We start from the raw sequence: 15,326 nt of genomic DNA on the forward strand, positions 1-15,326 counted from the left end.
AGAGAGAGAATGCACTAGGAAGAATTTATACTTTTAAAGGGTTTTGGTGATTTAACATATTTAATACATGGTATATAAAATAGCCATTTGAAAATAACAACTGTTCAGTACACTGTCTTTCCTGTTTAAAAAGCAAGTTTTCTAGATTTAGAAATCAACTCTATGTAACTACCATTATTCGTGGCAAGAACAGTTTGATAAGATCAGATAGGAACTTTCATCTTGGTGTCTCATAGAGATCTTTCCTCTAAATTTCAAAGCATTTATAAGCTTTGAAATTTCTGCTAAAAACCAGCTAGTAGCATGGTTTGTGTGGCCACACTGTAGTTTGTTTTTCGTGGTCCCTGGTTGAGGCCAAAGGTGGTGTTCATAATGATCTGGGATGCTGTCATTTGGAGAAAAGAAAACGAGATCCTGAAGAGAGGTAGGTGACGTGCATCATGATTTAAAGTGATACTGACTTACCATTTATGCTCTTTCTAAATTATATTCTAACTTTGCTATTCAGAGAATGGTTAGAAATTACTACATGAACTTTCTCTCCTTTTTAAATATTAGAACTGAATACCTTGATCAGTAGGCATGTCTTAGATCTAATAAATATTAGGAAAAAATCCCCTGTCCATAGTGCCTTTCCCCTAAAAATCTAAATCAGTAAATTTGGCACATAATTAAAACAAGTACTGGCAAAGGTTTATCATGAGTGAAAGGTGGTCTGAGATTCCTGTATTTGGAAACAGAAGGACAGCCAGCTGGACCTGTTATCATTCGAGTTCGGCATGAGTACCCAAGCTACAGGTTTCTCTAAGAAGGAATCAAATGGAAAGGCCCACATCATTCCTAAATGTCAAGATTCTTCTAAGTCAGGAACAGTTATGATAAAGATATTCTTACTCTATTCCCTCCCCTTAATGAAGCTATTTTTACAGTGCTTTCCAGTCATACTTTCTCTTTTGTTAGTTCAATACACTCTGAACACATGCATCAATAGGGGACAAAAATCAATGTTCTTAACATGGTGTTTTCACCCACTTAATACAGCATAATGACCCCAAAAACATTTGCTTATAATCGTCACAATTCACTCACCAGTAACAAATCTCAAGCATTTCTGAGGTTAAAGGGCTACATAAAATCCCTTGTGCTACTGTTAATTCTTTGTGGTCTATTATGACTCAAATGAAAACATAAGAATGCACAATAGAGACCTGAAAGGAAGTGCACACAAAGTCAAGAGGAAAACTACTGGAATAGCACACTGTTATAAACTATGAAAATTGTAAAATAATTTAGAAAGGTTACACATCAAAAGACTAATTTACATAAAACACATATAACTAGAATCTTTAGTAAAATAGTCTCTCAATTGTTATTAGGGAAGCATGGGATATTAATTTCAGAGTAAAGACGAAGCATTTTAATTCCATCACTTGCTCCTTTTGGAATTGCTTCTCCGACATGGTGGTGCATTGCACTGAGCTCGCCTTCCTTGCAGCATGCTAGGATCACTTCCTCACATCACTTTTAGGATGCCACAGATCCACAGAATATTTAAAAGCAAACTGAGAAATCCAAGCTGAGCTTTGGGATAATGGGAACAGAGTAAAAACTTCTCCAAAGCTTTCAACCACCAGATGCCAATCAACATATTAGTGGACTCTCTCTACTTGCGAACTGCCCAACAAGGGAATCAACAGTTAAACGTCTTGAAAGTCTAAAACACACGAGACAGGTGCTAATCATTTATAGAAACTTAGTTGCAATAAAAATATTTATCAAATACCATGTGCTGTATCAGAGTTTTTGGTGAATAGCCCAATAAAAGTGTAAATAATAAGCAGATGTAAAAGAAGACATTTTATAAGTACTCAAAATTCTCATAGATTCCCATGGTGCAGTTTTCAGTTTTTAGAAATTGCCTATTTAAACACTCAAGATGTGTGTGCGTGTGTGTGTGTGTGTTTTCACCTAATGTTTCATGGTCACAAAAATGTCCCTTTAAACTAAAACTTATTATTTTGAGAATAAATATTTTTCAAAGATTTATTTATTATTATGTATACAGTGTTCTGCTTGCATGTACACCTGCACCCCAGAAGAGGGCACCAGATCTCATTATAGATGGTTGTGAGCCACCATATGGTTGCTGGGAATTGAACTCAGGACCTTGGAAAGAGCAGGCAGTGCTCTTAACCTCTGAGCCATTTCTCCAGCCCCTGAGGAAAAAAAATTAATTATGTGTTAAAATAATAGGTGATCAAATGTTTTATCTTTGCATAGCTAAGAATTCCTCCAATATGTATTGCAAAAACCATATTATGTTGTAATTTTCTTGTGTTTATGAGTATATTGATATTTCCAGCACCCATTTTCAAACACAGGCAGAACAATAGTATGAAGCACATTTCTTCATTTTCTAGGAGGAGTCAAGCCACTGAGCTGATCCTCAGCAGGATTTCCTGCACAGGATAGTATCTCATTACCGTATTGTGTACAGTAATTTTTACCTTGTTTATATTTTAACTGTGTATATGTGTGTATACTTGGGGGCCAGAAATGGACATGAGGTATCTCTCGTAATTGTTTCCACTCAATTCTTTAAGGCACTCTCTCACTAAGCCAGGAACTCATTGACTGCCTAGAGCCAGGCAGCTCCGGGGATTGGCCTGTTTTAGCACGCCAGAGGAGGAGTAATGGATGTGCATAAAGACACTCAGTGTTTCTGTGAGTGCTGGGGATCTGAACTGCTTTCCTGTTTGTAGGTCAGCACACTACCAAATGAATTCGCTCTCTAGTCCTAGAGTCAATTTCCTTATCTATGTTCTATATTCTCGCCATTGAGGATGAAATTACTGAGGAAGACTATATTTCCAGGTGGTAAAAAGGTTCACAGTATTCACTTGAAGTGAAAATGTTTTAGAGCTATGAGAGATAATATGCACAGAAGGCAGAAAACGCATCCAAGTTACCATGCTTCAACAAACAGTAGAATAGTTATAAAGACACACTCAAACTGCTTTTAAGTCAGGCATACTATTACATAAGCAAACTTATAAACACCCAAATTCAGTAAAACTCTTAGAAGGCTGGGAGAAGGGGCGGGTGGTGCAGACAACAACAATCAGAACTCACGTTACACATAAATGAAATTGCCAAATAAAAATGTCAATAAAGTGTTAAAATGATATGCCTAAATCACACACCAAACAATCAAAAAATTTAATACTATATGGATGTTAACTACGATTGTAAGAATTCTCCATGAGAGGACTAGCCTGGTATCCAGCCTTACCTGCACACTTGGTTCTGGTGATCAGTGGTGGTCCTGGGAGCCCAGTTCCCCCTTCACCGGGTCTTGTAAGCAGGACACGGATCTCATATTCTGTATCGGGATCTAAATGCCATAACTTGTATGTGGGAGCATTTACTGCATGGGTTTCTGTCCAAGATCCTGACGTCATCCGATACTCTACTTCTTTCAGGATAATGGGCCCATCACCAATAATGGAGTTGGCATTTAGTTGAATCAGCAAGTAAGTAGGCCCAACGCCAAGCAGCTGGGGAGGAGCAATGGGTCTCGGTGGTTCTAGAAAAGACAAGTGCACGCTCTAATTAGGTAAGAATCTAAACTCTAAAGCAGAGATATACTAACAGTAATACATATATAAGCAAATATGTTATATGCAATATTCACAGGTAACCAAAGGCTAGCGTACAATTTAGCAGCACATGGTAAATTTTAAAGAGGAAACAAGAGCCAGGGTTGGTGGCACATGCTTCCAATCCCAACACGGAGGGTGCAGATGTTGGAGGATTGCTGCAAATGTGAGATCGACACGGTAAGTTCTAAACCACGCTGGGATGAATGGTGAGATGGGTCCAAAGCAAAAGCGGGAAGGGAAGAAAAGGAAGGAAGGAAGGAAGAAAGGAAGGAAGGAGGAAGGAAAAGTGTAATCTAGAAAGCAATGATGCAGCAACTGTAATTTAAGGAGCCATTGGTTTTATGAAGGCTTTTCGGTCGATTTAGCAAAAGCTTTCTTTTCTTACAAGCATGCATTTCCAAGAGAGAAAGTGCCAAATGCAGAGCAGTAAACAGAGACATGAAGGAGACACTGGCGAGGGGCAAATCTCCTCAGACATGGAGGGAGAGAAGCTCTGGTCTGTCCTTCTCTTTATCTGTTTCCTTCTGCACCTGCTTTCCTTCTCACACCTAGAAGGTTCCAGCACATGAGCTACAGAGGAGGCACAGCAAAACTAGAAAGAAAGCTGGAGCCACATACCCGCCTACCTCACAGAGTTGGACATAGAAATCTACACCCAGGAGAAATCCCCCAATCACTAAAGAACACTGGCCCCTGGAGTAACATGCAAGAGGCAATATATCACTTATTAAGCTCAAATGTCAAAGGGATGTTGCAATTTAATTTTGGTGGCTTAAGAAAGTTTGCTTGACAGAAACTTTGGAAAATATTATTTCAACATCTGAACTTATAGAATGATGAATAATGTATTAGGGCAGGTTCTCCCTTAAGGGCAATGCCGTGGAAAGAGTGAGATGGCTCTGGAGGACTCCACAGAGCTTGCTCTGTCTGCACTGGAAAACAGGGCACAGGGGTCTCCTCAGCAGACTGTCATCGGGTGATATTTCCCCTTCAACTTCTGGACCAATTCTCACACTTTTAGGGGAGTTGAAAGGTTTTAGAGGAAAGTATTAACCTTAATAAGGTGATAATTGCCCTAATATTGATTTAAGAATTAGTACCAGGGAGTCACAGGAAATCACATGCAGGGAAACTATTAGCATAAACACCCAGGGCTCCAGGTTAGAGTGAACCTAAAAAGATACAAGTCCAGACAGCACAGACAGTATCTTTTGAACTACTACTGACAATACTCTATACGGAACAAAAGAAATAGAAAACATCCCTTAGAGAGAGTCTCAACAGCCTAGGCAAGTTTAAATGAATTTTCAGATATGGTCCAACATGGTCCAAGATTTTTAAAAGGTTATTAACTTAAAAATCCTCTGGATCAGAAAAAAAATCCTCTGGATCACAAACACCCACAAAATAGTGATGAGACTATCTGGCTGGGATCTCTAAACAGACTGAAATTACTTTTAAGAATACATCTTGAAAGTCTGTAAGACTAAAGAAAATTGCTTGGCGTATTTACTAACCACTAATAACAAGGTTCTGTATCCTGGGTATTCACATAATGTGGTGAAGACATACTTATTTTTATTTTTAAATGGGAGTTATATACAAAAGAAACAGTTTACAAAAGTAAAAAGAAAAAAGCTGTAGATATGATGAACATTTCCCTATTGCAAATCAAATGAATATAAGTGGTGTCTTCTTGAGTAGGCCCACTAAGGCAATAGCTTTCAGACTGCCTGCCAGGGAGCCTTTACCATGCTCACATGCTCACCTAAATACTCTGCATTGTATGGGCTGTAGCATCCAGCGCTATTTCGACACAAAGTAGTTCCTAACGCCACGTAGAGACTCATACCCATACAAATCTCTTTAATGATTTGGAGAAATGTTTACCAGTCGTAGATGCAGTTCTGTCCTAGGTGAGCTATGGCCTGATTCACAAATGAATTCAATGAAGCTTGTCTTAATATGGAACACCTGAATCCACACAGCATAATATAGTTTTCACCCATCAAATAAAGTAGGAAAGAGGTAGACTTTTTGAGGCAAGAAATTGCACTCATTGGGCTTGAGAATTTCCAACTCCGAGTTTACAAACCTTTAATAGATGGGAAAATAGAAAAGGGGACGGCATTCTCTAGATGGAAGGCTGACATGGAACCCGAGGAGAGCATCCTAGGAACGCGATGGCTCTCGAGTATTCTGTTCTCTGGATGAACTGGGCTGTTTCATTATGCACAGTGTTTGTTTTCGTTCAAGATGACTCCACTACTTACTGATTTCAGTGACGGAGGAAAACAATGCTGAATTCACAGCTCACAGAGCCTCTACCCTAAAGCAACAAGGCCTCACTCATTTCAAAACTCATCAGTGACCTGAAGAGATCTGACACTTAACATGATAAAGGAAGAGAGGGAAAAAAAAGGTGAGTGAATGACCACTGCATAGAGATTGTAAAGACCGAGCCTATGTGTGTTCGTCAGCTGCTCGATCTCATGCATCAAAAGCCTGTCCACATTCACCGTAGAAAACAAACAACTGAGAAGAGGAGAGAGGACTAAAAGAGGAGGAAGGAGGTGGCTGGCATGGCACGCAGACACTAGTATTAGAAACAAGAAACAAACACAGCACTTTGCCATTTCTGTTTGCTTCAGTGATTTATAAAGTGATACCAGGAGGCCAGCTTTCAAAAAAAAAAAAAAAAAGTCTTTAGAGTAATGGCAGGGTAAACGTGAGTGTGTTATTTAACACTGCACAGTCTTTTCACAACTATCAGAGAAAATTTCCAAAATACACCAGCAGGCTGTATGAGATACCATTTGCTGTATTTTCGGTGTTTGCCTGAACACCACCACCACCAAAAATAAGTACTGCGTGCTAACTGATTGTGCCACAGGAGCGCTGGCCCACTAACAAAAATACAGTAATTAATACTGCATCTAGTGCCAAATAGAAGTTTAAAAAATGAGGTTGATGTATTGCATGCACTGGTCTGAAAAATGGCAGCAAGACCAACACCCCAACCAGTTCCCCGTCACTTTTATGGTCAGACAGAACTGGAACACTCGATAGCCAAAGCCATAGCTCAAAGGTGGAACTGTCACAGTGTGCACAGCAGCCAGGAAGCACCCATGTTGGCTAACAGCATGATTATAAGTGAAATTCACATTAAGGAGACTAATATACCACTAGATATTAAACTTGGGATGTTGGTGGTAAAAAGTAACCTTATATTAGCATATGTGTTTTGTTTTTAGACCCCAGAGAACATGGAGAATTATTTATAAAATCTCTATTCATTTCAATAAATTATGCATGAATTTTAATCAGTTAGCAAATGAACAAGTAATTGTTTTGCAGCAATGCTAATACTCTTCATGACTTAATATGCAACCAGGCCCAGAGGTGTGGCGCAAATAAATCCCAAAGGTACACTAGGTATCAAGTGAAGCATGCAACCCTCAAAATACAAGATAAACTTTGCCAACGTTCCCAATTAACTTTCCATTAATGACTTACATTCATTATTCTGGAGCCAAACGATGATGAGAAAATCCCAATTATATATTCAGCCTGCTTTCCTTGTTTAATATCTGAAATAATGTTTAAATGTCTTGAAATCAAGTAAGCCACCACAAAAGGATATTCCCTCACTCAATTATTCTTATTATAATAGTCCTTTTTAAAAAATATATGCCGGTTACCAAACTTCAGTCAATCAATAAAATGAAAACTTGGAAATAGAAGCCTGAAAGCCGGAAAATGTCAGCAACAGAGTAAATGTCAAAGTAAAAGCTGCTTCCACATCCATCTTTTGAAAGAGATAAATTAAGTTCTCTTCAATCCTATCTCCTTCCCATTGTTTTATTTCTTTGTCAGGGGGATAGGTTCAGAATGGGCTCTAAGTTAGCAGTCCCACTGTAGCAATGACACGGGAGGGTCCTCAGGCTGCTGTGACAAACCACCAGTAGCTCAAAGTACTTAAGAAAACACACGCTTCAGCCAATCCTGCAAGCAGAAAACTGAAATCGGTGTGAGCAGACAGGAGAGAAAAGAGGTATCAGGAGGCCTCACTTCCTCCCAAGAGTCTAGACAAAACCTGTTTATATGTTTCTTCCCTCTTCTGGGAGCTGTTGGAGGAATGGCCCTTCAAGCACATTCCCGCACAACTGCTATGTTGTGGTGTGCTCCTTACTTATTTCTACTCTATGTGAAGTCAAGTCACCCACTGCCAAATCATGTGACCATCTCAATGCTTTAATATAGCCACATTTACAAAAACTGCTTTCCCAATGGCAGGCCCCACGTCTATAAAAGAGAGTAAGCCTGGGAAGCATTTTTCAGTTGACTACAAACATGGAAGAGTGGTTGCTTTCCTCCTGGGTGACTGTTCCTTTCTACTGCTTCCTAGGGGCTAAGGGGGTTGCAAATTTGCATTATTATTTCACCTGTGGAAAGCTTATAGCTATCTTGGGAGTAGTGGAAATTATAAAAGGTTATTTAAACTACATCAACATGTTTTAACTATTAAATCACTTGCCAATGAAACAAAATCAGAGGAGATGCTTATTAAGTGACTATTGAATTGTTGCCCTTTTGCCATATGTAATCGTCCATAAAACTCAACATAAGAATATTGTATATAAGAAAAGGGGAGTAAGGGGAAATGGGAGGGAGGGAGGAATGGGAGGATACAAGTGATGGGATAACAATTGAGATGTAATATGAATAAATTAATAAAATATATTTTTTAAAAAAGAATATTTTATATGGAGACAATTTTTTTGATGTTCCTGGCATTTGGTGAAATGAAATGATCATTTAAAAGTCAACTTATTATTCCTTTCTGGAATGTTAATCCAGTTCTGATTTTTGTCAAATAATAGATTCACGATGTTTATGTTTACTGTTGTCTAAGGTACCTCTCTGCAGCCTACTGGATGTTCAGTTGGGAGGGATGCGCATTAGGGAAACTGAGAGAAGGAAGCAAGGCATCTGCATGCCGTATGTAGCATGCACATATGACTTCACTTGTGAGCTCCCTGTAACACATGTAAATGAGCTGGGATTGGAGATCAGTGGGACAAGAACACAATGGCACCTGAGCATCCCAAGACTCTTAAAATAGGATCACAATGATAAAGCAGAGAGCCTTTGCACTCTTGAGAAACAGAACCAGGCCATTCATAATTACAATCATTTTCTTTGGGCATTAAGTATTATCTTTGTGATAATAGAGTAAGTTTCCTTGGATGTATAGACTATGAGGCTCACTTAGCAAGGATTTTTACATTCCCACTTTGTGAATATTACCTAGGCGTATTTACAAAATACAGAATGTTGTCTGTTATTTCATTTTTTGTGCTTTGTTTATTCTTACTTTATTGCATTGGTGTTTTGCCTGTATGCGTATCTGTATGAGAGTGTTGGATCTCTTGGAACTTGAGTTACAGACGGCTGAGAGCTGTCATGTAGATGCTGGGAATTAAGCCCCAGTGCTCTTAAACCCCTGAGCCATCTCTGCAGTCCCTAGGCTCATGTTATTTCATAATGCTGTTTTATTCACTGCTGTTTTTTGACACTTGACTCCCCAGGGCTAATAAATTCCTTAGGCAGTCAAATACTTCTCTGCTTACTTTTCAATCCACTGTCTTGTAGTATTTACTAGTAGAACCAAAGGTACCAGAAGGTTTATACAAGTTAACTCACCATATTTACATTATGTGAATTCTTAATCTTAAGTGAAACAATTTTTATATTAACTCCCCACTTAAACTTTGTCATCCTAACTTGACGTGCACACTCTCAAATTATGTCATGCAACTACCTCATATACTTTACTCACAAAGGCTATGAAGGATCAGAAAGATACAGCTTGAGTGGGCCAAACCTGGAGCTCCATGTCACTGACCACACGTCACTCAAAGAGAGCTTTTACAACTGCTGGCATCTCCATGAAAGGTAGACAGCTGTTCTGAGCTGTGGTTAGAGTCTGGCTGCACTGGGACTCAGGTTTGGCCCAATAATAACTTCTGAGTGCCATGAAGCCCACTATTTCTAACAGTAAGTAATGACCCATGTAAAAGGAAACTCCTTGTGTGAACCTGAATCCCATCACTTACTTCCCCACTTATCAAAAGAGCAGTGGCTCACAACTTAAATAGTGCAAGATTAACCATTTATGAATACAAGCTAGCCAAATGCTGAAAAGAGACAGCAAAATACGCATTCATGTATTCAGCATGTATAATCCCAGGATAGTAAACAGATGTTTTCTGGAAAACAAGCATTCAACATATATAAGGAAAAGTATACTGAAATATCAAATGAACTTTATTCACATCTAGACATTTATTATAAGGTCATTTAGAATCTTTTTTTTTTTTTTTTTTATTAATTTATTCTTGTTACATCTCAATGTTTATCCCATCCCTTGTATCCTCCCATTCCTCCCCCCCCCCATTTTCCCATTATTCCCCTCCCCTATGACTGTTCCTGAGGGGGATTACGTCCCCCTATATATTCTCATAGGGTATCAAGTCTCTTCTTAGCTACTTGCTGTCCTTCCTCTGAGTGCCACCAGGTCTCCCCCTCCAGGGGACATGGTCAAATGTGAGGCACCAGAGTATGTGAGAAATTTGAAAATGAACTACTGTCAATTATGGACGGCCTGTTCAACCATATTGCATTAAGACTAAAGAATAGGCCAGGCGGTGGTGGTGCACGCCTTTAATCCTAGCATTTAGGAGGCAAGAACAGGCAGATCTCTGTGAGTTCAAAGCCAGCCTGGTCTACAAAAATAGTCCAGGACAGCCAAGGCTACACAGAGAAACCCTGTCTCAAAAAACTTTTTAAAAAAAGTATGAGAGAGTTGCTAGTCTGACTAGTTTTATGTCAAGTTGACCCAGGCTAGAGTCATCTGACAGGAGGGAACATCGATGGAGAAGATTCCTCCATATAGAGGGTTTTCTTATTTAGTGAGGGAAGGCACAGCCCATTGTTGGGGATTGCTGTTCCTGGTTTGTTGGTCCTGGATTCTATAAGACAGCGGGCTTAGCAATTTCTGGGGAGCAAGCCAGTAAACAGCACCCTTCCATGGCCTCTGCATCAGTTCCTGCCTCCCGGTTCCTGTCCTGACTTCCTTTGGCTATGAACAGTGACACGAAAATGTTAAACCCTATCCTCTTCAGTATGCTTTCAATCATGGTATTTCACCACACCAATAGTAACCCTAACCAAGATACTCACTTTTCAGGAACTAGAGATATATATCAGAATGCTTGCCTAGCACACACAACGCCCTGAATTAAAGTCCCAGTATCACATAACTCCAGGTATGGTGGTGTAAGCGTTTACTCCCAAAAATTGGAACATGGAGGCAAGAGGATAAAGAGTGCAAAAGTTAACATTAGCTAAATACTGAGGTTGTGGCAAGACAGGGTTATCACAAAAGCTTACACACACACACACACACACACACACACACACACACACACACACACCTGTACACATACACACATGCACAAAGAGAAAAAGAGGTAGAGGGAAGTTATTAGTTTTCATTTTTAGATGAAACTATTTTCACCTAAGAGGAAAATCTAACCAGTATCAGGAGACAGAAAATTTCAAGTAGCCAACGGCAGTGACCAGATTCCATGGAACCTGCATGCATTAGCTTTCTCTTTTATTTTTGTAATGCACTTAAGGACTGTAATTGATCTACAAAGCTTCCTCTTTCTTGTATTCCGGTACTTCTTGCAGTGAACCACAAACTACAATACTGTTGTTACCAGTGAATGGCCACCCACCCCAGCCCCGGAGAAGAAACTGTCAACGTCACCACAGAGAGAGAGAGAGAGAGAGAGAGAGAGAAAACAAAACAAACAAACAAACAAAAAAACAAAAACAAAAAAAAAACACCTATCTGCACACACTTTAGCTGTTCCTTCAAGAGCATGTACACTGGCCTTCTGTTTTATTAAGTTTATTTTCAGAGGGTGAAATTAAGTCCTCAGAAAATAAGATTTACTACTTCCTACTTTGGACCACATTGCAGGCCAATTGCTCTGACATTGATGCACAGCACCTACAAAATGTTACTATTTAATTAAAGGGGTTAGTGGACTGGAACAAAAGAACACTTTCTGAGCAATTGCTTAGTGACCAAGTGGCAATTCGTGATTTACCCAGCTTGTAAAAAAAAAAAAAAAAAGTCCCAACCACACACAATAATTCTTTTTTGTCTTTAAATCAAAGCTGACCAACTGAAATGTTCCAAAAAAGTATCATAGAAAGTTTTCCTGTAATATAAGTTTTAATGTGAATATATACTATGAGTCCAGACAGATATGAAAGTACATAATAATGTTAATAGCAGAGAGTACATCTGTATATATGTTAAATGTAGTAATGCATTATGGTCTTGTATGTGTGAGATGCACATGTACATGTATAATATAGTTTGGCTCAGGAAGAAATTCTCAGGCAAAATTTCCACTCTCCATATTAAGTAGTAATTCTCCATCTCAATTCACAGTGTGATGCGTATCTGCAGTCTGAAGGATCAGCTATTTCATCTCCGTGCCGTGGCTCTCTCCAAAGCCGGAAGTGCTAAAATAAGAAGAATCACCTCGGTGATGAAACTGCCAATTTTGCATGCTGAATTTTATATCCTATGTATCACCATGGTGTTTTACTCACTGTGATTTGAAAACATTGCTGCAATCACTTTATTACCTCCTTGAAAGAAAAAGGCACAGAGCATCCTGGTCTTTTAGATCTGTCAGCAAAAGTTGGAAGCAATGTTAGGTTTATATATAGGGTATAGGTAAAAATGAGAGAATTTTTGATATAACGAAGTGTATTACATCATGATTCTGCATCTGTTTTGTGCCTAAACTACCCTTTTCCTGTTTACTGTCTATGTAATGAATTCGCTCAGACCTTTGGATTTTTATAATAATTTAACAATTTTACTAAATATTTTTCAACATTATAATCAACATGGCAGTCAACGACACATGTTATAATAAAAAGTTACAGATGCTTTTGAATGAGTCATAAGGTAATAAATACAGAAGTCTTCTCTGTGATCGTTTAGTTCCTCATTTTTAGCTTTGTCAGAGCTCAAACTGCTCACAGCATTTTAAGGAAAGAACATCCAGGTGGTTCCAAGAACAATAATCAACTCAGTAGTAAAAGTCGGAAAGCCATCAACTCTGTGCTTAGTTCCCCGTAAGTCTAGAGACATAAACAGGTCCCCAGATCACAGTCTCATCAGTCACCTTTATGAGGAGGAAGAATAAAATATATGGTGGGAGGATGAGGCGAACTGTGGCAATTGCAATAAATGTCCCAGTGGCATGTTCAGTATACCTGGGTCATACAGTGCGTGCCATCACTGCTTCCTTCATTGAGAGAAAAGATCTGAAGTACAAAGGTGTTGCTCATATTCATTTTATGTTAATACATATTGAAACATAATGGCTGCATCTCCTAAGTTCATTATAATGTTTACAATAACATTATGATCTCTCTATTGTTATATACACAACTACATGTATTCTTACATTACACATTGTGTGTGTGTGTGCGTGCGTGTGTGTGTGTGTGTGTGTGTGTGTGTATGTGTAAAATTAAAAATACTACTGGTGGGTATTTTGCATTTTTTATATGGGGAAAAAATTAAGCCCCATAAGCCTGAATCTCTAATTTGTGGGGTTGTAATGCATTCCATGACAGTTATAACCAAGCACACTGGTTGCCAACTTGTTCCTGGGACTGAACATTCTATAGTGTCGAATCACTGTAATAAAATATGTGTTAAGTTTATGTTCATGATAAAGACATCATTTGTGCTCCAAAGGAATTAAACACGATACATGAGGTTTTTATGCTAATGAAGCCTTAAAGAAATGGCTCCCTGCCCCCTAGTGTAATGACTCAAGTTGACAATGGAAGCAGGAGACACTGCTGATAGTGGTGGCTCTGGGCTCCATAAAGGCATATAAAACTCAAGAACCCACTTGCCCCAGGTTACCCACATCATTAGGCTTATACTTTTTCATGACTTAGTAGGGGACAATATAGATTCTTTGTAGAGGAAGAGAGAACAGTTATATCCTTCTAAAGCAACACATGATGAATTTAGATATTTTTAAGAAAAACAATTCTAATGACATTGTAAAGCCAACTGAACAAGGCATTACCTAAGAGAGACATGTTAAGTGTCTCCCCACGAGAGCAGACTCTATAGAAATACTGGTAACTCAGGAGCAATCAGGATTTAAGAGCATTTTCATTTAAAAAGAAGATAAATCAATTCATTTAAAAATTACATAATGAAATGAAATGTATTGTTGCTTTACTGGGCCCAACAAAATTTTTGAAAAGCTTTCAATATAAATTAGTCAGAAAGAATAAATGAACAAAAGCAAATGTAAAATATTTTCTCCAGCTGAGAAACCATGCATTCCAGTGTGTGTGTGTGTGTGTGTGTGTGTGTGTGTGTGTGTGTGTGTGTGTGTGTGTAAGTATTCTGGATGAACATTGAGAGACAGTGTTTCTAGTGAGATACGAATACAGCCAATAGGGTCATTAATTCAAGGTAAGCTACCGTTAATGACAGCTACTTAAGTGTCAGGAGAAATTATCAGAGATCAGATGGCAGATTCCTATACACTTGTACTTAAAATTTCCCAAGTAGGTGGAAAGGGTTTAACAGTAACCTGGAGAATATGGAGGTGTGAGGATGAAGACATCAGACATTGTCACAAAATGGTAGTTCTGTGTGATCATGATATAATAATTGTTTTAATATTGTCATGGTGTGGAAGTGACGTGTGCACTAGGGATTCATATGTCAGAGGTGTGCTACTCAGAACAGTGATGTGAGCAAGGCTATGCAACATTTAGGGGACGATATCTCCTGGAAAGTTCTTAAGTCACAGAGGACACTGTCCTCTAAGGGATTAAGTGACATCTCCAGGAACTCTTGAGTTAGTTCTCATGTAAGACTAGAAATACGCATGGTGGGTGTGCACACACACGCATGCACGTGAACACACACACACACACACACACACACACACACACACACACACACACACTCCTTCCTATCAAGGCCATGTCTTCTCTCCCCTCCTGCATATGAAACTCTCATTATGCCATTTGCTCAAAGATACACAAAAGTTTCCTTGCAAAATTTGGAGCTTTGCAGAATCTGAGCTAAACTAACCTCTTTTCCTCACAGGTACTTAGCTGCCAGTAGGTCACTGCAGCAAGGGAAAAGTGGCCAATACCAGTACCTGAGTCTACGAATCCATGAACTTCTATAGAGGCCAAAACCTGAATTCCCAATAGTCAAGAAGCCATCAAAAATAAAAGCACTAGACATCGTTGTATAATTAAATGGAATCAGTAGGTATACAGAATAATTACAGACTACTGGATAAAGCAACATTTTTGTTGACATTTTAAAGATGTTTAATCATGTGAAAAGCTACCGGATCAAGGACATTTTAAACTAATGTGACAAGTCAGGCAGCCAAAGACCTTTTATTTTAAGTTCCTTCATAAACCCCCGATGTCGACACCATAATGGGATGCTGATGTTAAAAGTACTGAAATAACACAAACAATTGAAGTTCTATGATCCATAAAAGGAAG

At 38.8% G+C, this 15,326-nt stretch overlaps 1 protein-coding gene across 4 annotated transcripts in view; it reads right to left on the reverse strand.

The window, feature by feature from the left end:
- Ptprk (protein tyrosine phosphatase receptor type K) overlaps window positions 1-15,326 on the reverse strand; it is a 529,549-nt gene that overhangs the window by 220,296 nt on the left and 293,927 nt on the right. For all 4 annotated transcript variants that reach the window (XM_051164144.1, XM_051164142.1, XM_051164141.1 and 1 more), the window contains exon 7: window positions 3,293-3,586. In XM_051164144.1, coding sequence (XP_051020101.1) covers window positions 3,293-3,586 — 294 coding nt within the window. The remainder of the gene's footprint in view (window positions 1-3,292; window positions 3,587-15,326) is intronic.

Source organism: Acomys russatus, chromosome 21, assembly GCF_903995435.1.
Source record: "Acomys russatus chromosome 21, mAcoRus1.1, whole genome shotgun sequence".
Lineage (NCBI taxonomy): Eukaryota > Metazoa > Chordata > Mammalia > Rodentia > Muridae > Acomys > Acomys russatus.